We start from the raw sequence: 24356 nt of genomic DNA, 5'->3' as shown, positions 1-24356 counted from the left end.
GTTGGGATGGGGTCTAAGAGACAGGTTGATGGTTTAGCTGAACAAATCATTGAAGTTAGTTCAGACAAGTCTACTGGAGAAAAACAGTCCAAATATATGTCAGGATTTACTGCCGTTACCAAGGTTCCTGTGTTTGGGGAGAGAACGGTGCCTGTTGAGGGCAGGAGGTGGTTAATTTTGTCTCTAATAGTTAGAATTTTATCATTAAAGAAGCTCATAAAGTCGTTACTACTGAGAGCTATAGGAATACATGGATCAGTAGAGTTATGACTCTTTGTCAGCCTGGCCAAAGTGCTGAAAAGGAACCTAGGGCAGTTTTTATTCTCTTCTATTAATTCTGAGTAATAGGCGGCTCTGGCATTACAGAGGGCCTTCCTATATGTTTTAAGACTATCTTGCCAGGCTAAGCGAGAATCTTCTACTTTGGTGGAACGCCAAATCCTTTCCAATTTTCGCGATGTTTGCTTTAATTTGCGGGTTTGGGAGTTAAACCATGGAGCTAACCTCTTACGTTTTATTATCTTCTTTTTTAAGGGGGCGATGGAGTCGAGTGTTTGTCTTAGTGAGCCTGCAGCACTATCAATAAGATTATCAATTTGGGAGGGACTAAAGTTAACATAAGAGTCCTCTGTAGTATTGAGACATGGCAGTGAATTCAGTATTGACGGAATTGCTTCCTTAAATTTATCTACAACACTATCAGAGAGACATCTAGTGAGGACATTTTTATCTAATGGTGTGTAATCCAGTAATAGGAATTCAAAAGTTATTAAAAAATGATCTGATAAAATAGGATTTTGTGGAAAAAATATTAAATGTTCAATTTCAATCCCATAAGTCAAAACAAGGTCTAGGGTGTGGTTAAGACGGTGAGTGGGATTATTTACACACTGAGAGAAGCCAATTGAGTCTAATAATGAGAGAAATGCAGTGCTGAGACTGTCACTATCAACGTCCACATGAATATTAAAATCACCTACTATAATTACTTTATCTGTACTAAGGACTAAATACGACAAAAACTCTGAGAATTCAGATAGGAATTCAGAGTACGGGCCAGGAGGACGATACACTATAACAAATAGAACTGGCTGTAAAGTTTTCCAGGTTGGCTGAGAGAGACTAAGAACAAGGCTTTCGAATGAGTTATAATTAAATTTAGGTCTAGGGTTGATGATTAGGCTTGAGTTGAAAATGGCTGCAACTCCTCTTCCTCGGCCAGTGTCTCGAGGAATATGAGTATTAATATGACTGGGGGGAGTGGATTCATTAAGGCTGACATATTCTTCATGACACAGCCAGGTTTCAGTGAGAGAAAATAAATCAATACGATGATCTGAAATTAAATCGTTTACTAAAACTGCTTTAGATGAAAGAGATCTAATGTTCAAGAGTCCACATTTAATTATCTTATTTTGTTGTACTATTGCAGTAGTGGTTTTAATTTTTACTAGATTTTCATGAATGACTCTTCTTTTGTTTACTTTGGATTTAATTGATTTATGTGGTCGGGGGACAGACACAGTCTCTATGTGGTTTTGGGTGGGTAACTGCTCTAATGGAAGCGCAGAGAAGCGTGTAGGACTGCAGCCCTGCCTCCTGGTCTCAACTCTGGGTTGTCATGGTTTTGGTTTACTAATAAACTTGGCCATATTTCTGGATATGAGAGCAGCTCCATCCAAAGTGGGATGTATGCCGTCTCTCCTAATCAGACCAGGTCTTCCCCAGAAAGTCTGCCAATTATCTATGAAGCCCACATCGTTTGCTGGACACCACCTCGACAACCAGCGGTTGAATTGTGACATGCGGCTATACATGTCATCACTGGTCAGATTAGGCAGCGGTCCAGAGAAAATTACGGAGTCCGACATTGTTTTAGCAAATGTACACACCGACTCAACATTAATTTTGGTGACTTCTGATTGGCGTAATCGGGAGTCGTTGCCGCCGACATGGATGACAATCGTACCATATTTACGCTTATTCTTAGCCAGCAGTTTTAAATTTGACTCAATGTCGCCCGCTCTGGCCCCAGGAATACATTTTACTATAGCTGCTGGTGTCGCTAACTTCACGTTTCTGACTATGGAGCTGCCAATAATTAGAGTTTGTTTCTCAGCGGGTGTGTCGCTGAGTGGGGAGAACCTGTTAGAAACATGAACTGGTTGGTGGTGAACCGTGGGCTTCTGCTTAGGGCTATGCTTCCTTCGGACAGTCACCCAGCCGCCCTGGCTTCCCGGCTGCTCGGGAGCTACCGGGGGAGTAGGAGCTACGCTAGGTCGGCCCACACCGGATACTAGGGGCTGGCTAACTATATTAGCAGCTGATTGTTTTTCCATGGTGCGGAGCCGCGCTTCCAATTCACTAAGCCTTGCCTCCAGTGCTGCAAATAGACTACACTTATTACACTTACCACTATCACTAAAGGAGGCAGAGGAATAACTAAACATTTGGCACACCGAGCAAGAGAGAGCAGGAGAACGAGAGGGAGAGAGAGAAGCCATCGCTAACTGCTTAGTTTGAGTTAGCTGCTAGTGCTAGCTGCAGAGCTAAAGTGACTAACAACTTGTGCGATTAGCGAGAAAAGTCGTTAAGAGAAAAGCGCTGAGAGTGCTTGTGTAAAACTAGCGGAAGTTTAAATATACAGCAGATATTAATCCACAGTAATGTGATATATATGGGAAAATCAACTGAGATGAGAGCAGCAACAACGCTATCAGTAGACACAGTCGGCAACCGGAAATGATGCAATATGCTTACCGTAGCACGTCAGCACGTCACACAGAAGAAAGCTGCAGTAACTTAGTAAAGCTGGAAACTTGTTACTCTCAGCTGTCAATATGATCGCTGATTGATCAGGATATTTAATATTTATTCACAGGTAGCACATTTCAACATCGTCTTACTGACAGCGAGAAAAATTAGGCTACGACTACATGCTGCAGCAAATGTATCAACAGAAGAAGCGAATCAGAGATATTGCACCTTCCAGACTGAACAAAACTGTGTGTTTATGTGTATTTTAGGAAAAACATGTATGCAGGAGGAGACTCTCAGATGAACGGAGATATGCCTCATGATGGAGGTCACGGAGGAGGGGGGCACGCTACAGGGGACGAGCTGAAGAAGACCGGAAGGTATGAAATCACGAACAAAACCAGATCCAGAATTTTGCTGTGACATACATGTTACCAAAGTTTGCCTTAAGACTTTCCATGCAATGCTGTCCAGATAGGCCAGATACTGTACGATAGTGTTTTAATTTATGTATTTGATAGGAAGAATATTTGGATTGCTTTAATTATTTGCCTGGACGCTGAGTATCATCACATGACCTTTAAATACAGTAATGGACAATGAGAAGTGTGAAATTTAGAAAAACAATGTATTTCTTTCAAGCATATTTAACCTTTTAGTGAGCAAATTGGTATTTGAAATTGAACAACTGACGGTTAAATAGGAGTTTAAAAATATTACGCAGCGTGGGGGTCAAGTTCCTCAGATCTCAATCATGTACCTTCACAATCCTTCTGACTCAGTGTTATGTTTCATATAAAATGCTGTCTTGTAAACTAAGAGGAGTCATATAGCTATTTTCTTAATAAATATATATTGGTTAAATATTGAAAAGAAGCTCATAGTATGCAGAGCCTGGAGAATGAACAATAACAGGCCTAACATACATACAGTGTTCCTGTTGTGTTTTATTATTCCATATTTTGGAAAACTAAACACCTTTTGCTTCTGTTTTCAGGTTTTGTGGAGGTCTCATACTTGACATCAAAAGAAAACTGCCTTTCTTCGTCAGTGACTTCACCGATGCTTTTCACATTCAGGCCCTGTCGGCCATTATGTTTATTTACCTGGGAACTGTGACAAACGCCATCACCTTCGGTGGGCTGCTGGGCGACGCTACAGAGAACATGCAGGTCAGACACAAAAATGAACCTTTTTACAGTTTGTACAGTGTTAACCATTTATGCTTTGAATGATTCCCTGACTTTCCCTCTTTATCTTCAGGGTGTGTTGGAGAGTTTTCTGGGCACAGCCATCGCTGGTGGAGTCTTCTGTCTGCTGGCAGGTCAGCCGCTCACCATCCTCAGCAGCACGGGTCCTGTTCTGGTGTTTGAACGGCTGCTCTTCAACTTCAGCAGGTCTCTTCTCCATTTTCTCAGTTTGCAAAAGGCCCATTTGCTAATTAGGTAGTATTAGGAGTATTAGGGCTTCCGCTAGGACAAGAGATTTCATTTTCAATATGTAATTTTTCAAGAACAAAGTCATAATAATCATAATATTATGACTTTTTAATATTCTCTTGTAATAAAAAGGTGAGAGCAGTCTGTCATTTTTTTTCCATTTTGACTTTATGCCTGAAATATTTCTTGTAATATAATGCCCTTTCCTTGTAAAATTACAACTTTATCTTTTACTTTCATGTCTTAATTCTCAAAATCTCAGATTATACTCTGTCATATGAAACACTTAAATGAATTTCACTGACTATTTTTAAATATTTGCTTGTGGTTGTGTATGTTTTTTGTCATACAGAGATAATAACTTTGACTACATGGAGTTCCGACTGTGGATCGGCCTTTGGTCGGCGTTCTTCTGCCTGGTGCTCGTGGCCACAGACGCTAGCTTCTTGGTGCAGTACTTCACCCGCTTCACTGAGGAAGGCTTCTCCTGTCTGATCAGCTTCATTTTCATTTACGATGCCTTCAAGAAGATGCTCAAGTTAGCTCACCACTACCCCATCAACTCTGACTTTAAGGAGGACTACGTCACACAGTTCGACTGCCTCTGCATGGCTCCTGCTGTTCTAGGTGAGATGCTGTTTCTTAACGTTTAGGTATTTAGCTGATCCAGATACTGAGTGAGTCAGAGAGGCGAGGACGCCAATAAGATATTGCCACTGATAAACCCACAGTCACAGGTTTGGACAGCCAGTGTTTTTTTTTATGAGATAGTCTCTCTAACTTCCTCAGTTCACTATTTTTAAGGGCTTCTTATTAGGTATTTATATTAAAACAGGTGTGTTTAATAGCTATCTCTGGATTCAGTGTCATTTTACCACCTTAATTTGATTTAAAACAATCGGTGTATAATACAAGGAGGGATTATTGTTCAGACAACAGGGTATCAGGAATGGTGTCATTATTTATATAATTATCTCATAGCAGAAATGGCATTTATGATAAAAACAATAAAAACAAGGCCAGAGTTGCCTCTCCGTCAGCCAGATAATGTAAAAGGGACCCAGCAGGTGTATCTGTCTTAACCATGTCAGACAGGTAAGATGGGAAAAAGCCATTCAGTGATTTAAGGAATCTTAAAATTAGTGCTGTGACAGACAGGTAACCAATGTAAAGATTTTTAAAACTGGATTAATGTGAGCTTAGACAAGACAAGAGAGTGTTGATAGTCCAGTCTACTGGAGATAAAAGCATATATTAACTTCTCTGTGTCTGCCCGGGAGAGAAACGGTCTGACTGTGGCAATATTTCTTAAATGATAAAAAGACACTTTAGTCACTTAATTAAATTTAGGTCAGGGTCAATGATAACACTGTTCCTTGGTGTTTAGTGTGAATGGTTTTAGGCTTTTGCTCCAATAACTAGAATCTCAGTCATGAACTACGAGAACATCATTTTAAGTAAAATACCTCAAAACATGTAGAGTTGTTGTCATATTTAGACCCATTAGCGAGAGCGTGTGGCTTTAATGGATGGAAATATCAGTCAATAGGTCGCAGAATCAGTTGGACTTTGTATGGTATGATTGTTACAATAATCCAAACAAGCTAAATAAATAAGTTCTAAAAATTACATTTCATTGTGATTATGAAAAAGTAGAAAAAAACTTCAATATGACACAACGTGCGTCTTTATTTTCTTTTCTGATGGAGGATGGGAGAGACAGAGAGGGCAGAATTACTGGTAATCCCCTGCTGTTTTGAAAATATCTCACACACACACAGACACACACACACAGATTTGTTATTCCCCATGTAGCTCCACATAAAGAGTGCAGTGCATACCAGAGAAGGGGAAAGAACAGATGCTTACTCTGGCGATTGAGCAGCTGACACATAATTAAAACAGACTGGTGTGGAGCTCCCTGGTAGCCGAATGGTTTCTGGGAATGCCACATACAGTAACCGGAAAAATCCCTGGTTCGATTCCAGCTGGGGACCTTTGTCGCATGTCGTACCCATCTCTCTGTCTCTCCCCCTTGTTTCCTCACTGCCTCTTCACTGCCTGCTATCTAGTAAAGGCAAAAAAAAACAACACAGACTGGTTTAACAGACAGTAAGTCAGTCAGGGAACTCCTGGCTGACTCCCCAGAACCAAACAGTGTTTGTTGGTCTGTCAGTCCGACACTTGACCATGAAATTTGGAAAAGACATTACAGAGTAGAGTGATGGAAGTGCATCTAAAGCCTCCTTTGAACCTTGTGATTTTGGGCTGTCTGGGACCAAAGTTGAAAACTGTGAGAGAAACGTGGTCGTCGAACCAAACGGTGCTCCTAGATCACAGTAAGACATGTCCACTGACGAGTGATTGGGAGCTTTGGTGACCAAAGACAAAATTGTTCACCAAATTCTCACAACGTGACTGCTACGACCAACGTCTACAAACAAACAAAGCAGAATATGACAATGAAATGACACAGACTACAATGAACACATTTCTGAAATTCTACCTTCAGCGTCAAAGATCTGTAATGTAACATATATGTCATAACGATATTTCCCTAACTTGTTTTATATCAATTTGTTCAAGAAATGTGGTCAGAACAGGTTAAATGTAATACAGGACGTCTTATTAAAGCATCAGAATTGTTAAATTGGTTGAAACCTACCTTTAGTAACAAAAAACAAGCTTTTTAAAATTAGCTAGTTCTGACCAGGCACACTGCCATTTTGGAAGTGATGTCATGGGTACACAGATTCACACATTGTCACATGACTGCACCAGGATGTTCAGTAGATGTCACTTAGGGACTTCATGAGTTAAAATCAAGGATAAAGCTGTATAAGGGTTGGTAATGGGTTCTTATGGGTTAAAAATATTTATTACATTTAGAAAACGTAAGTTTCAGACCTTTTGTCAGCCATCAGCCTCAGCTGTCAGCTAATTATGCATACTGAGACCGATACTGTGTTGTTAGACTGGTTATATTCTCAGTGTTAAAAAAGTTTGTTTTTGTTGTGTTTTTGCAGAGAACAGTACAGACATCATTGGTGATCCTATGGAAGGTACTTCAGTCTGGTACTGGAACAACACTGGTCTGGTAAGTGTTTCCTGGTTTGTTTGTTTTTTACTTCTGTCTCTGAAAAAAATGTTTCAATACTCTTTAAATATGTTCTCTTTTTTATTGGCATTTGCTGTAATTGCAAAATCTTCCTTTTTGGTGGTTTATGTGATACATCATTTATGCTGCTAAATGCTCCATAGCTGTAAAATACTTGAGTGTGTTTTTCTCACCATCTTACATCAAACATTTTCCAAAGCGAAAGACTTTGTTCTGAGGACTTTGTTCCTAATTCAACTGGAATTCTTTTACAATCTTGAAAAGACTTTTGGAAATCAAAAATCTCATACCAGTCACAGTGTTGAGACACAATTGCTTGAAAAAGACAATTGTGTTGTGAGTGTTTATCATTTCAACAATGTTACAAGCAACAGCAAATAGTCTGATAAGATAAGTAGACTTGTTTCCACTTTGAGGTTACTGTGACACAGTATGTTATCTGTGTTTACTTAACTACTTAAACTACTTAAAGACCTCCAACGTCACTTCACCTGAAAGGACTTTGAATAATGAAAGAATAATTGTATCTTACCAATAGTGATGCTCTTGTGTTCCCTCTGCCTCAGCCAATGAACGCCACCTGGTCGTCCCTCACAAAAAGTGAGTGCTTAAAGTACAAAGGAGAGCTGGTGGGGAAGTCCTGTGACTTTGTCCCAGATATCACCCTCATGTCCTTCATCCTGTTTTTTGGCACTTACACCTGCTCCATGGGTCTGAAGAAGTTCAAGACCAGCCAATTCTTCCCCACCACTGTGAGTCACCTACCATGACATCAGCATATATGAACTTATTTAACCATCTGTGAAAGAAATCAATCAAATCGGTGTGTTTTCTTTGACCCAGGTGAGGAAACTCATCAGTGACTTTGCCATCATCCTGGCCATTCTCATCTTCTGCGGAGTCGATATGCTCGTCGGTGTCGATACTCCTAAACTCATTGTGCCAACTGAATTCAAGGTAAGTCCCTCATCTGCCCCCTAATAGCACATACTGAATGCACAATCCAAGAGCATTTTCTTTTGATGCATGTCTTCCTGAATAAGACTTCCAACAGACTCTTGTCACAAAAGCACAGAAACAATCCTGCACATCACGGCCTTGTTTACCACGATAGCTCACATTTTTCTAGAAAGTTTTGTGTCACTGCAAGTTGAATTTCACACTATGGTGAAATGCACTGAAACCAACTGCTGTCTAGAAACAGGGGGGGAAAGGCAGTTTATGAGGTGAAACATCTAAAACCACCACAGTGGTATTTTCTCACTGGCTCAAGCTGCAAAATTTAATACACACTCAAGTTTCCCTAAACTGAGGATCTATATTGGCCTGAAAATAAGACATTGATTATGAAATGACTGCTCCTTTTCCAACAATGTTTTTTGGAAAAAGACTTTTCTCATCCCGTTGGAAACCCTGAAGAGAATCCTCATCCTTGAAGCGTTTTCTCTCTTGTAAAAGTATAATACTCTCATTAAAGCAGAACATAAATCCTACATTTATGTGTCTTGTCTATCAGTTACAAAGACACACACACTCCCTGCTGTCAGGCTCTTGAACACATCAGAATAATTTTCTCTAACAGTTGGCATTTTTTCTAGACCGTTTGTCTGTTTGAGCTCCTCATCATCTGTGACAGCAGTAATTCTTGGCTGCTTGACAGACTGTTGGTCTGTTTCTGCAATAAAGATGTTGGAAGACGCTTCACTCATCATGAATTTATTTCCTCCTTGGCAAGAAAAACACATTAAACAAGCCTTCAGAAACTCCTACAGGTTAAAATGATCTAACCGAACACAGGAGATACTTGCTAGCCCATAATGCAACACTCCCTGTAAGAGCTGGGTTTACACCAGTACGCTCTCTGTTCAAAAAGTATTGTGAACATGTAATTCTCTTGTCCTTGAATATAAGACGAACCCCTCTTTTTTAAAAGTAAGAATAAAATATTATCTTATGTTCAGGCTAAGACGGTACTTTCTGTAGTTGACTCACTGGTTGAATCTTTTGTTTTCCTCACATGTAGCCAACAAGTCCTGAACGGGGCTGGTTTGTGCCCCCATTCGGAGGAAACCCCTGGTGGGTTTACCTGGCGTCAGCTCTGCCTGCCCTGCTGGTCACCATCCTGGTCTTCATGGACCAACAGATTACCGCTGTGATCGTCAACAGGAAGGAGCACAAGCTGAAGGTAAGAAACCTGAAAGTATTCCAATTACAAATATAAGGTGGAGGGGGGTTAGGAGTGATTTCTGTTGAGGTCTTGTACCACAGATGAGAAGACTGATATTACAGCACTCTATGCTCAGAACTTGACCGAAATTTACAGTAGGAATTTGCAGCATAACTTTGTAATTGCTGTTAAATGCAAGATGATTGCAATTTTCCAGGTTTTCACTGTCAAATTAAATTTAAACTAGAAATTTAAAGAAAACAGAAATGTTCTCATTGTGGTGAAAGACTACAGGCTTTTTCTTTCTGTCCCTTCCTTTCTGTATCCTCACACCTGATTTATGAGAAGTGGAGCATTTTGATGTGTTTCCCACAACAGCGTTTGACCGGCAGTGCAGGACACTGTCTACCTTCACAGTGCAGCTAAATATGATTGTCATTCTTCTCATGGGAGTGAGAGATGTTTCATGGGAGTGTCTGAACACAGTTCAGTTAAAACAGCAACTACTTGAAATGTTCAGGCTGTCGCTGAGGTTGAGTTACTATTTCTTTGATTTCAGTGGTGTATGCTGCAACTGTTGATGGATATCCCTGATGTCTAAATTCTTCAAATTATATGTTCTTCAGAGGAAAAGATGGGAACATTTTAAATTAGTGTGACCTTTTCCTTTAAGGATAACTAGTGAATTATCTCAGAGAACTTTCTAAACACTAATAATCAGTAATCAAACCATGAAACAGCTGTTTGGGTTTTAGCTTTTGACCTTGTGTTTACTGTCTGTACCAGAAAGGGGCAGGTTACCATCTGGATCTGTTCTTGGTTGCTGCTCTGCTGATAGTTTGCTCCTTCATGGGTCTTCCATGGTACGTGGCCGCCACCGTCATCTCGATCGCTCACATCGACAGTCTGAAGATGGAAACCGAAACCTCGGCTCCTGGAGAGCAACCGAAGTTCCTGGGTGTGAGGTGAGACTGGTACAATATGTTATCCAATAGAGAGAATGTTCTGTCAGCACATTATCCAACCATAAAGCACTCTGAGAGCGTACATGTACCTCCTCCAAGTCTGTACAATACCATAAACTGTTTATTTTATTACTAGAAAATGTTTTCAGTTTTTAATCTGCGTCTGGATCCAGATCTGCACCAAAAACACAGCGATAGATAATAACGCTGATGGCAGCCCTGTTTTTTTTTTGAAGAATAACAGAAATTCTGTCCTCTAATATTAAAGCTTTATACATGGTCGAAATGTTAAAAATGTCAGACTCATGATCTCATGACTCATGAGTTACGGTTATTTAAATAAATCCTGTTGCTCAAGTATCGTCTATAGGTCAGATGCCATCAGACCAGGCATCTGCACCTGTCATCCAAGTTTTGTTGCAGTCGAGGTCATGCTATAAAAAACATATCAAAGACACAAATGAATAACTTTTGGAGCTCATCCAAATATTTCTTGTATCAAATGTGATGAAGATTAAATGAACTTTGTGGGAGGAGTGGTGGAAATATAACACTTCTCACCACCTACACAAACACTCTGGCCTATACTGAGGTTTTAAACATGGTGCTCTTTAAATGGCCACACGGTGGTGCTATCTGCACCAAAACCAAATCAGTACTTCTTGGCCCACTGTCTTAACTTTCCACCAAATTTCAGTGAAATCTGTTGTTTTATGTAATTTTTTGGACTGAATCACAAACATACAACCTCGACCAAAAACATAAAGGAGGTAATGAACTGAAGTGTAATAAGCTGCTTAGTATTACACAGATTTACACAGTAGATTAATGTTGGATGGTTAATCCTAGCTGTTTGAATTCTGCTTATTAATGTGGCTCATGTGGTAGTTAAAAAGCACTTAAGTAGAGGAGTTTATATCGCCCCCATTATATTAAATGAACATTTAATCAATCTCAAAGAAAAATCCACTCTGCTGCTCATTAGTTACTGGATTTTTATGCAAATAAATTGCATGATTGGCAGCATAAAAAGATTATTATGCTTTCATGCACACTTTAGGTTTTCTCCCTCTGTGTTCATTGTTAGACGGAGACATTTCACTCCTGATGTTCCACCTGTTTTTAGAGATTTTTTTTGTTTTCATGCATGTTTGGTGACATCGTTCAGAAACCCCCTGATGTGTCAGCTGTGAGCTGAACTAACAAACTTAAGAGATACACAGAAACATCTGAAACATCAGCTCTGATCTTCCTGCAGACATCGTGATGTCTCTGCTTGAATGGGAATTTGTGAAATTACTGTCATGCTTAAGTAATAAGTTCCGTTATTCAAGCTTTCTGGTTTGTCCAACTAAAGGAATCATCTCCAACAGGTGTTTTATTTTGGGTCTTTTAATAATCATAATATTTTTTCCTCTCATTTCTGCAGAGAGCAGAGGGTCACTGGTGTGTGTGTGTTCATCCTCACTGGGCTGTCTGTATTTATGTCTCCTATTTTAAAGGTAATTAATCAAATATTGAGCTTGTTTCCTGTTATTATGTTGTTATTTCATTAGTACTTCTAAATGTTTAGTTCATCTTTTCAAAACAACTGAGCTTTTGGTCGACGTTGGAAAGGAACTTTTGCAACATTTTAAATGTTTTTAGACTTTTACTGCTTTATTACAAAAAGAAATCTCAGGACATCAGGTTTTAATAAAGGTTGTTTAAACGTTAATAAATGTAACTCTAAAGCACATCTCTAAATGAAAGCTTCATCAAAGCGCATTCATTTACATAAAGTATTACATTGATCGTAGTGTTTTTAATTAATCAACATAATCACATTACATCACATTTGCTGCCTTGTACTAATATAAAAAGGTTAGATTACCTTTTTACCCATGTCTGCTTTAAATACTGTAAATATGCTTTGGATTAAAATTCTTGAAGCAGCTTTTACTTGAACACTTGAGCTAAGAAATGTTGAAGTGTTTAGTTCTCTGTCAGTTTAAGTCTCATTCTGCTTTTGTTTTTCACTGCTCAGTAAAAGCAAATGTTTTGTATTGTTAATAAAAAAATTGTTGTTGTTTTTCACCCAGTTCATCCCCATGCCTGTGCTGTACGGAGTTTTCCTGTACATGGGAGTTGCCTCTCTCAATGGAGTGCAGGTAAATGCTTTCTTAATGTCTTATAATAGAAATAATTCTGGTAATGTGGAGTTAAAGAAACAAAAAATGAAAAAAGCCACTAAAAGAAAACGAATCAAAGATGTAGGTTTAACTCTGTATCTCTGTCCGTCTGCAGTTTATGGATCGTCTGAAGCTGCTTCTGATGCCAGCAAAACATCAGCCGGACCTGGTTTACCTGCGACACGTTCCCCTCAGGAAGGTCCACCTCTTCACCTTCATCCAGATCCTTTGCTTGGCTCTTCTCTGGATCCTCAAGTCCACTGTGGCTGCCATCATCTTCCCTGTGATGGTAAGAGACAATCATACTAAGATTTTCCTGATATTCGTTTTTACAGACTATTATATATATATTTAATAATGCTATTGATTGATATTGTCTTACTTTCACAAGTAATAAGAGTCCAAAGTTACAGAGTATATACTGTATATAAAGTCTTTCATTTACTGGAACTTTTTTTGTTTTTCTAGTTTTTGTCGTGTAGATTCAGCTGTTTTCTGATATGAGAACAGGAAATAACATTTATCTTGGAATATCTGTAGCTGTAACCAGACGTCCATCCACTTTCAATTCATAATCAGTTCTCTGTCAGCCAACCAAAGCAAGAAGAGAGTCAGCTTGACATGATTAGACTGTTATGACTACACTGACTTATGACGAACAACAATGATACGTAAATGTATCATTTATACTCAGAGGATTTATATGAGTGATAAACAAAAAGATAACTGTTGTGGTATTTGACATAATTACAGTTCAGGGTCGTTAATGCAGCGCTCAAGACTGCCGTGTTATTAATTTTATTGAGCTCTGATTTATACTTTGTGTTACTGTTATTGTTTGTAGTCAGGAAGTTATTGTTAAATAATTATTCAAACATTACAAGTGTACAAATATGATTGTAAAGTGATACACCATCTGAAGTATCCAAAAGCACGACATTTTAAAAGCTAGAATATTGTAATTAAGTACAATTACAGTACATTTAGTGTCATATTTAAACCCTTTGGTCATAATGTTTGTTTCTATTGGTAAACATTTTCTATTTTGTAAGGTGTTTGGCTGTTAGGAAATGTAAAGTCACCAGTTTATGAAGCCGTGTAAATAAAGTCTGTATTTGGGGAGGTTTAGAGTCTCATAAAATCTCTCCCAAATGTTGTTACATTTATGTTTTGTGTTTTTTGATTGCAGTGAATTTTCTGTCATCATGATTCAAGTTTTTGTTAAGAGACAACTGGCTGAGAAGGCAGCATAAAAACATTGTTACAACAATATATAATATAAACAGGCCAAGTCAACTGTCCCACGCTACAAAATAGTGTAAATATAGAGTTAAGATGCATTTACTTGTAAGAGTTTCCAAAACTAGTCCCTCTGTATATTGTTAAAGAAGAGCTAGTGTATTTAAAAGCTCTTTCGGGGGAACCAACATCTGTATTTATAATATACTTTATTTAACTCTGTTCCATGTAAACGGCTCAAAGCTTGAAAAATCCCTCAGCATCGACCTGATTCGATCTTGTTCTGCTGCTTTCAGATTCTTGCTTTGGTCGCCGTCAGAAAGGCGATGGACTACATGTTCTCTCAGCACGATCTCAGCTTCCTGGACGATGTCATCCCAGAGAAGGACAAGAAGAAGAAGGAGGACGAGAAGAAGAAGAAGAAAAAAGGAAGCATAGACAGCGACGCTGAAGACGTAAGTGTTAACCGGCTAGTATCTTTCCTCGAGCGACAGGAACATCAAATGACTTATTTTACATGCCGACCCCCTTCCCAAATGTGTCGCCCTCACCAACAACCTCCAACCTCTCAACCCCTCGTTTCTTCCTTTGAAGCAGCATGTACAGTTTAAGAGTTTAAGGGTCAAGATTCATACTGGTTATTGGACTGACGAGGAGTGTGAGAATGTGTTTGTGTGAGTGTTTTAAGGTTCTTGCATTTCTAACTAAGTCCATCGTCTAATATCTTTAAAACGATTGAACAGAAATGACTGTAGATTGGATACTTTGTCGTCATTTCTTGGAGAGTGGTTTTGAGTTTAATGAGAGTCGCTTGAGCCTGGCAGCTGAAAACATAATGTAGATCTGATTGTGGGTCCAATCAGTTACTTTCTGAGACCTGATCCAGGTCCTGGCAAGTTATATTTAGTCTAATTGGGTGTATTATGGTCTTATTGTCCAGCTATAGGTCTCAGGCAGACTCTACTAGCTCGGACTGCTTGATGTGTTACTAATGTTGCAAAAGAATAATGTATTTATTTATTTTTAACAATATGAATCTATTCAGGCTGACTGCATTTGATGGATGAGGTCTAAATATCTTCAGGTCTATTTTGACCAGGTCCGACAGTCTGAAGATCCCTTTCAGATTGGGTCCCTTTTTTTTGAAAATTAATTTATACATGTTGAATTTGAGTCGGTTTCAGATTGGACTTCTGGATGGAAGCCAGACTGATCACTTATTATTGATAAATGACAAATAGTGACTTTACACGTTTGAACATATCAGTTGACTAGCTGGTGTCTCACATCTGATTTATCCATCATCTGATTTTAGTGTACAATTTGGAGAAAAAAAGACATTTAAGCACGTTTCTCCGTTTTTTAAGTCCAGATGAAACGACATTTCGAGAGTCTCTAACCTCTGTATCGTGACGTATTGCTGATGGAAACAGGACAGACAGACGGGACATAACGTTGGGAAGAATTTGATTTGAATGTTGGAAAGTTGGCGCTTCATAATGAATCTTGGCTCTGTGCTGCTAAAAGTTCAAGATTGATTAATTTAATGTCATGATATTATTGGTTGAAACTGATTGGTTCAAGCCTGCATAAGCTCACGTCATATTTTATTTTACAGGAAGAAAACATGATTGGATTTTGTAATTTTTTGGGTATATATTGTTAAATAGGTACATAATATGACCAAGGATGTGATCTAAAACAGTTTAAAAGGCCTTTTTTTCATTTCATCTGGACTTTAAACATCAAAACAGATCAACGTCAGCGCAGTGAGCGACGGGGTAAAAGGGTTCATGTTACAGAGACTGTCGGTTACATCTTGTACAGTCGGCTTGAAATGCCGATTGAAGTTTAACATCAATGGGTTAAAGTGGGATTCAATTAGAGTATGGCGGCTCCCGACTGAAGCCTTAGCGTGCCCTTTGATGCGGCGGGACTGACGGAAAGCTTTATCAGATATCGGATATCCTTTTTTTTATTTTGTAATCCAGTTTGATTCTTGCTGAAAGCTTCGTCTCCCTCGGATCCTCGGACCAGAATCTAAAAACGACACTCTCCATCTCCACTAACTGTTTATGTGGATGTGCATGCATGTGTGCATGTGTGTGTGTGTGTGTTTGTGTGTGGATGCCAACTCACCTACACCTGCAGAAGTCCAGTCTCAGGATGTGTTTCCTCTCTCCAACAGTCTGACTACCCTTACAATGAGAATGTTCCCAGCATTAAAATCCCCATGGACATGATGGAGCAGGAACCCTTCTTAGGTGATAAGGCCTCCGACAGTGAGTAGACCCGAACTACCTGCAGTGCCGGAGGAAAAAAAAAAAAAACCTCTGTTCCTCCTCTTTGTCCTGCCTGACTCCTGCTCCGCTCTCCCGTTTAACCTCGTCTGTCACTAAAGAGTCGACGCCTGTTTGTCTCTCTTACTCGCTGCATGATATTAACACGTTTTATTTGCTTTTCTCTTCGCACCAGGACTGTCTTGTGTTCCAAAACATGCATGAAATTAACACTTTTCTGTTTTTTCACTTTTCTCTTCATGTCGGTTCTATAATTTGTTCCAAACTTCCACATCTGATTAAATCTTTCTTTTGCCTTTTCATTCTTTTCTTGCTTCCTAACCTGTTTTTCTCTTCGGTTTACACTATTTAAAATATTTATATGATGTGATGGACTTGTTTAAAAATGTTTTTGTGTATTTCTACTTTGTTGAGGTAAAATGTTGTTATATCAGCTTGTTTAGGACACAGATATCATAGATACGTGAAGCTATATTATTAATATGTAGCAAATTTACATGTAACTTTTGATCTTTTGCTTTGTTTATATATAATTATATACTGTACTGTAGGATATGCAACCAAACAAATTCTTATTTAATACTTTATAACTGGACAATATAACAAAAAAAATGACATGTTATCATAGAACAGCCACAGTATAGTATAATGGTAGTGACTATTGAGTTTGATTTGGTTCATTGTGAAGGGAAACAGTTGCATTACAGGAATACTGAACTTATCAAATAGTCACTTCCTGTAGACTTGAGAGGTGGCGCTGAAGAACGTTGCAGCTGGACTCACAGCACTTACACGTACAATGAAGTCATGGCACAAAAAAAAGTATCAAAACATTCATAAAAACCATCCTGCAGCATGATATACTTCTCTGCTTTCTATTTGTACACTCTCTATATATTTTAATTTCAAATTCATATCAAATACTTGAATATTTTGCTACAATGTGCCAAAATATATTGATTTGTTTCTACTTCAGGTAGCTGTTTACACTTTACCTTGACTGCAAACAACACATTTCAACGTTTTTTGTTACGTATTTTGTCTATTCTGACGTTGGCTAGATAAGCTAATAGAGGCTAAACATGAATGTGCAGGTTGTCGATCCATCCAAACCTCGATAGAAGCTACGGTTAAAAGTGATAAGTCGGACTGAAAACCTGCTGAGACAGGACATACCATATTAGCTCGGCTACATACATGCACGTTAATGGCTGTTTCCTTTTACTTTACAGGAGAGAAGTCCACTTCATTCCTTGAACGACACACATCGTGCTGAGCAGCTTCGCTACTACCAGGCCAACTACTTGTCCAGGTGAGATTCGGTTTGCGTGTGAGTGAGAAAACACTTTTACAGGGTGTTTAAAACTGACAGCGACAATTTTTTCCCCAACAGGAAATGACACTGGAACAAAACAAAATGTAACTGGCACTGATTTCTTTTTTTACATTCATTCATGATCATGGCATCAAAGGTCATAGAAGGTCAGAAGGCGAGCTAAGTGGCTAAAATGATGCTAGTCTGAACTTTAAAGGTCAGATAGGCTAATTAATGTAGCAGTGGCTACACTGGATTTCTTCCAGTGGCGTCATATTTCCTCTCCGTAGATCTTTGGTTTCACAAGTTGTTTATTATGGACATTTATATTGTTAGTTGAGAGCTGACAAGAAATAGGTCACTAGGACATCCTTTCATTCACACTCTTTGACTGCAGTCTTACAGCACATACATAGAGAAAAGTACACAACCTGATTAATTACAAATGTTATTTGCTGATTTACAAAGGTCAACAAAGTAAAAATGAGCAATTTGAGTAACCACATATGTTCTCTTATGTTTTCTGAGTGTATAACTGCAAATATCCGTAGACGTGCAGGTTGTATGCTCAAAATTACACATGTCACAGGCTTATAAAAGGCTCACCGTCACTAGCACAAGATATTAGATTAATTGTACGTTTAGATTTCATTCAGATAAAAGGCGCATTCAGGGAGCAGTGAGAAATATTTTAGAGTCGTAATAAGAGTTTTAAACTAGGCCAGCTGATGTGTCTGTATCGACCTTGTCACCATTACTAGATCAAGTGTACTTTGCGTTATAAATAGAGATTTGTGCTTCACTGATATGAGCTTTACAGGAGACAATGAGTCTTAAAGAGGCAGGACAAGCCTTGTTTTTTTGGGTTTTTTTTTTTATTTTGGAGGGGGCCAAATATTTGGAACAATGATTACGCTGTTCAGGAAGAGATTACGTTTCTCCGTCATGCCCACAACCTCTCATGATGACCAGGATCCACGGGTCATACACACAGGGTCACAGTTTGTTCCTGTAATACCCCATCTGCTCTACGATTGTCGTAATAGTGCTGACGAAAGCGCCGTTCGACGAGGATTAGTGTTTGGGACAATGTGTGAAAAGCAGCTGTGATCACAGGACATCTGTGATGTCAACAAACAACTTACAAGATTATTTTTAATTGGTCTTCAGCTGCAGAGATCAGAGATCTTAGTTGTTCACACAACTGGTGACAAACTAAAAATACTCTGTTAATATATTCTGCTGACAGAGGTGCAGGCTGTATGCACTCAAACAAATGCTTATTCAAGTGTTTCCGATCTGAAACTGAAATCTACTTTTTTCAGTCACTATTTCTTTTTTTATTTTGTATGTTAATAAGGTGAAGCTTTAAGTAGCTTCATGCGGATGGAAAAATGACTCCTCCCAACATAAAGACAGAGAAGCTGTAAAATCAGATTTGTTTTGTTACTTCAAAGACTGTGTGCATTTCAGTGGTCTGGGCACGTGTCCATTAGAGTCAGTGACATTTGGACATGAGATGAATCGCAGTAATGTCCTGATAATGAGGAGTAACGCTGCCCCCCTCCCTGCTAAAACTAATCCTGTCCCACTAAAACTGAAGCCAAATTGCTTTGTGCCTCAGAATGACCTCAGAAACCATCAAACCCTGATCACTGGTTGCATTTCTGCACTTCCTTTAGAGACCAGAACATAGTGCTTAACCCCAGGATGTGGCACTAACGAGAGCAGACGACATCATCACGTCTACTTTGATATATTTTTGAAATTAACAATTTAACATAAAGAATAAGACAGAAAGTGAAGAAAAGATTTTTATATACAGAGACAGAAGACGTATTAGTGTTGTATTAATGTAAGGATGCATTTGAAGACTTAAAGCGGCTACAATCAGTGTTTTTTGTATCAAGTGTATATAATAATGTATAATAATGCATCAAATTATGATGTGGGATCTGAGAGGCGCCACTCGTAGTGAACCTACAGAGAATTATCCTCCGACTCTGCAGCTTTACGTAGCTTCATAGGACTTACATTCACTAGATGGACAGAAACACGACTCCAAATGAACAGTAATGTTGCTCCATAACTGCAGGATGTATAATTAAGCAACTGTTTGCTTACAAGTCCAATATTCACTCTCTTTTAACCTGTTTTTGAACTATTGACCAGAGTCTGAAACATTAAATTTAACTTTATGAAAAAGTTTGGTCTTATTTTTGTAGTTTGGGCCAAAATAATTACTGAAATCTGCAAACACGACGACATCTCAGCATCAAACTACGATGGAGTAAAAAACAGGACAGTTTACAACAATCAGACAGTTTGAAAGTGAATACACCGAAAATGTTGGTAATAATCTTTCATTGCACAAAGAAAACTGCACGTACAAGCATGGCATGTGCTGTAGTACAAAGTTTACAGTACAGATCGGGTAATAATTATTTTCCAAAAAAGTCTGACAAACTTTGGGGTTTGTTTACAACCTGTCTGATCATCTGATGTCTTTTGTCTGATGTCTTTTTAATAATGTTGCATCGTTCTCAGATCTCAACAATGAATTGATTCTGATACAAATGATGGCCAAAAGTACAAAAACAAAATCCAAGTTGTCATAAACCAGAATGATCCTTTAACTTTAGATAAGCTATATGATGTCTACACGTTACCGTAACGTAACAATGGCCGTATCTGTGTTTCAGCCTTGAGATGAGTCCGCTGAAGTCTGTGCCTCAGATTAGAATAGACATGGACCCAGACGATGATAATTCATTCTACTGGAGGAGCAGAGGATCTGAAACGTCTCTGTAGAGCAACGAAAACCACCATCCCCCACCCCCCGCCGCCGGGCAAATCCTGCAACACCTGCAAGACAACTCTCTTTCCTTTCTTTTATTAAACAGATTCTTTTTAACTCTAAACTTTGTTCTGAGTAAGTGGCACAAGAAAAAAAAAAAAAGGGATCACACTAAGAAAAAAAAAAAAAAAAGAGCAGTCTAACATGACAAAACCTGTTTGTTTTTTTTCCCTGTTAATGAAGCTATTTTAATCTTCTTCTTCAGCTCAACTGTAAACAGTCTTTGTGTCTGACTCAAACACTGATAACTCCTTACTTACTCTTCTATGCAACTCCTTCCACATATCTCTGATCAACCTAAATGCTGCAGCTCTCTCCGACCACGCATGGAGTTTCCTCCCTGCTCTCTTTTATATAAATATATATATAAATATCATCTGTCTGAAATTTTTATATAAATCAAATTACTCTAATAACATTTTCCTGTAGCAGGAAAATTATGTTTTTTATAGCTCTACCTCTTGTTTTAGATTCAATGCTTATTATGAACAAATGCAACATGTTGATTTTTGACGCAGCATGGGGTTTTGATATTTTCTCTCTGTCCTCTTGTAGAGTTGAAATGATTCAAGAGATTCACTGTATTATATAGCTCGTGAAGGAAATGTGTGCAAATAGATATTATTTTAAGTTAATTAACAGTTAATTAACAATGCATATTTGTATGTTCAGATGAGGTAAATATTTTTATTATCACTTTTTTTTTTGATGCAGTTTTGATTGCTTCACATTCTCTTTCTAATTTTCTGAATCTTTCTTTCACATGTTCACTTCAAAGCTTTTTGTTACTTGTTTAAATTAAATCATACATTTCTTTTATTGTTTGTTTTTTAATGATTATGTTGTGTGTGTTGGTAACTTTTTCCTGTTTTTTTTTTTTTGTTGTTCTTTGTGGGTAGAAAACATTTCTGCGGTACATAATCATCTGATTTTCCTCAGCCAAACTTTAACTAGGAATGCATATCATATAACTGCTCGTGATGCACAAACTACTTTACCTAAGTGGCTTATAACAGATCGATCCCGACTGAAATTCATGTGATTAAAAAAAATGTGACAAGGGATTATGAGAAGGGAATCAAATCCATGTAAGCTGCATGCGGTGGGACAGCTTCAGTCCACAAACAGGTTTATTTCTTTATGTTTCAGCTGGTGTCGGATTTCAAATGTGAAAATGGGATTATTATTTGTTTCTTTTATTTTCTATAATAAAACTTTGACAGTTGCTTTTTAGAATCTCAATCTGCTAATATAAGGCAGAAGATTTCTTATGCTGGGATCAGACTAAACGATATGAGCAGGATAACGGCCTAAATGGGACATGACACGGGTTACAAAATTAAGCATCAGGTGTTGAGACAACCATCGCAGCATCTTGGACGCCTCATGACAACCCAACAGAGACTGTTTTATACTCTCTTGACTGGTGAAGACTTCTTCTATGTGTTATGTGACGAACTGTTCCTGTAAATGAAAATGAAATTATCTGAACCTGTAAACCCTCGGGTAGTGATGTTACGCACAAAGCATACAGTATCGACTTTTCAGAGTATCGCTGCATTGTTTCTGTCTCTTTTCAACAGACCACACTTCTATCCAGAGGTGTTGCACTGGTTTTTAATCTGCCATACTGTTTATAGGAATAGTTTGATATTTTAGAAACTGGGAGACTTAGATGACGGGATTAATACCACTCTCATTTCAGTTTATTATGAAGCTACTTAGCTTAGCGTAAATACTACCTAGCTTTGTGCAAAGTTAACAAAATTTCTAAGACCTCTAAAGCTCACTAATCAATGCATTCAATTTTGTTTAATCAGGTCAAAATGTGCCAGACTGTGTAATTGGACAGAGGCAGGCTAGCTGTTTCCAGTCTTTATGCTAAGCTAAGCTAAGCTAAGCAACCGCTGTTTGTAACTTCATATGCAACAGACAAATGGTTTAAACATGCAGTGTTTAGGATTTAGTGACATCTAGCAGTTGCAGATTGCAAACAACTAAATACCCCTCCACCTCCACTTTCCAGCATGTAGGAGAACTTAGAGTCACCGCGAAAAGTACTACTGTAGAAACATGGCGGTGCAACATGGTGGGCTTCGTGGCAGAGCACCTGCTCCCTATATAGATATAAGAAGGCTCATTTACTCTTATTTTCAGGTGATTATAAACTAATTGAAACATACTTATGAATATTATATTTCATTTCTGCCAAGTCTGTTCCAATAGATGCCACTAAATTCTGCACACTGAACCTTTAAATCTCCATCTCTCCACCAGAAAGCGAATAAGCCCAAAAATGTCGAACTATTCCTTTAAAAGCTGACTTTAAAAGTGGTTCACTATTACAATACAACCTTTTATCAAACAAAATATAAATGATTGAAGCCTCAGTTTAATCCTTCCATACAAATGTTGCCATTTTGACTCACTTTCTTCAAAACAGTTAATCATTTTCAGCACAGCTGCTTTATACTAGCGCTTTCTCCTTCACTACCCCTCGAGTCAGGAGTATTACACCAAATTTAATCACACCTCCGGATGCAGCGATGAATGTTTCATTCATAAAACCATGATTAAATCCATAAAAAAATAGTTGTCGGAGCTTTCAGGCGGAACAGTGAAGTCTGTCTCTGGCACTTTTGTAATCATATCTGTACGTCTGATCGGTCGACGTGTCTCTTGACCAGCTTACAGCAAGAATTTATGACTCTTAAATCACCTAATGTGACACAGTTATCATCTTGAAAGACAAAAGCCTCGTGTAGTCTGATCCCAGCTCTATATTCACTCCATTTTTATTATTATTTTTACAGTTTTTTAACAGCTAACTCATTTCCTACAACAAGCATCTCTAACTGGAGAACCTGACTGCTATTGGCCAGTATCGACTACAGTACAAGTTTAACAGTTTTATCACTTTTTGGGCACAGAGGAGCACTTTCTGACTTGGATTTTAATGGCTGATGAATTGTGGGAGCTGTTTGTCCAAGTGGGTCACAGATTTAGTTTGAAACTGGAAGTCCTCATCATCCTCAGCACCACTATAGATACAAAAAATTAAGAAAAAAATTGTGTGATAAATGAGTCGCCTTCTTCCTCTGTAAATCATGTACATAAAAAGGCATGTTGGCTCAAACCAAAATGCAAAAAGTTACTTTGTTTTTTGTCGGTTTATCTGTTTTTCAGCTATAAATTCATCAGCCGAAGTAACAACGTAATTTATACTCCACATCAGTGTTTTTTTTAGCCGTCAACAGCAGAGACGAGGATGACTTGTGTCTGGGACGTGATGTTGGGGATTTGTTAGTTTAAAGTGTACGCATGTCGGACAAAAATCTACAACATGAAATGCAAAACTTATGATGTTAATTTTAGGATACAGAATACTGATACTTTGTTTTTGCTTTTTGTTTGTTTTGTTTTTTTGATTAACTTTTTGTGACTTCTTAGAACAGGTGAAATGGATTATTTTAGAATTTATATTTTTCAAATGAAATGTATATTGAAAATAAACAGAATTATCAAACAGTGAAGGTGTTCTGCTTCTCAGTCTGTGGGGACAAATCTATAAAAACACAAAATATGAACCAAGAACTGAAAACACAACTGAACCAAACTTCAAATTACACTAAAAGTAAATATGAACATGTTTTATTTTTAATCTTATTTAATGGAAGACATTGTAATTAGATTTTTCATTTGTCATTTAGGAACTGCTGGATGTTTTGATTCAGTCTTATAAACTGAACCTGAATGTGATGTTGTGCAATTTGGGCTTCAACTAATGATTATTTTCAATATCAATTAATCTGCCATATATATATATATATAGTCTATAAAATTTCAGAAAACAACTTTATGAAATCATGATAGTATTTTCACTAAGTTGACAAATTACTTGTTTTGTCTGACAAACAGTTCAAAGTCTCAAAGTATTACTATGAAATTACTATGAAATAGGGCTAAGAAACCAATAAAGACTCACATTCTAGTATTTTTGCCTAAAACATAACAATGAATCAATGATT

General features: G+C 38.0%; 1 protein-coding gene across 3 annotated transcripts in view; it reads left to right on the top strand.

Moving 5' to 3' along the window:
* Window positions 1–23861, top strand: part of slc4a4a (solute carrier family 4 member 4a) — a 74789-nt gene extending 50928 nt beyond the window's left edge. For all 3 annotated transcript variants that reach the window (XM_067571778.1, XM_067571771.1, XM_067571783.1), the window contains 16 exons: window positions 3027–3137; window positions 3755–3929; window positions 4021–4154; window positions 4549–4823; window positions 7223–7293; window positions 7881–8066; window positions 8158–8271; window positions 9338–9499; window positions 10268–10446; window positions 11876–11948; window positions 12528–12596; window positions 12733–12906; window positions 14153–14311; window positions 16045–16138; window positions 17389–17468; window positions 20174–23861. In XM_067571778.1, coding sequence (XP_067427879.1) covers window positions 3027–3137; window positions 3755–3929; window positions 4021–4154; window positions 4549–4823; window positions 7223–7293; window positions 7881–8066; window positions 8158–8271; window positions 9338–9499; window positions 10268–10446; window positions 11876–11948; window positions 12528–12596; window positions 12733–12906; window positions 14153–14311; window positions 16045–16138; window positions 17389–17432 — 2020 coding nt within the window. In that variant the 3' untranslated portion in view covers window positions 17433–17468; window positions 20174–23861. The remainder of the gene's footprint in view (window positions 1–3026; window positions 3138–3754; window positions 3930–4020; window positions 4155–4548; window positions 4824–7222; window positions 7294–7880; window positions 8067–8157; window positions 8272–9337; window positions 9500–10267; window positions 10447–11875; window positions 11949–12527; window positions 12597–12732; window positions 12907–14152; window positions 14312–16044; window positions 16139–17388; window positions 17469–20173) is intronic.
* Window positions 23862–24356: the final 495 nt, after the last annotated feature.

This window comes from Thunnus thynnus, chromosome 2 (genome assembly GCF_963924715.1).
Source record: "Thunnus thynnus chromosome 2, fThuThy2.1, whole genome shotgun sequence".
NCBI classification, from domain to species: domain Eukaryota; kingdom Metazoa; phylum Chordata; class Actinopteri; order Scombriformes; family Scombridae; genus Thunnus; species Thunnus thynnus.
This window is presented reverse-complemented; position numbering and strand designations above follow the sequence as displayed.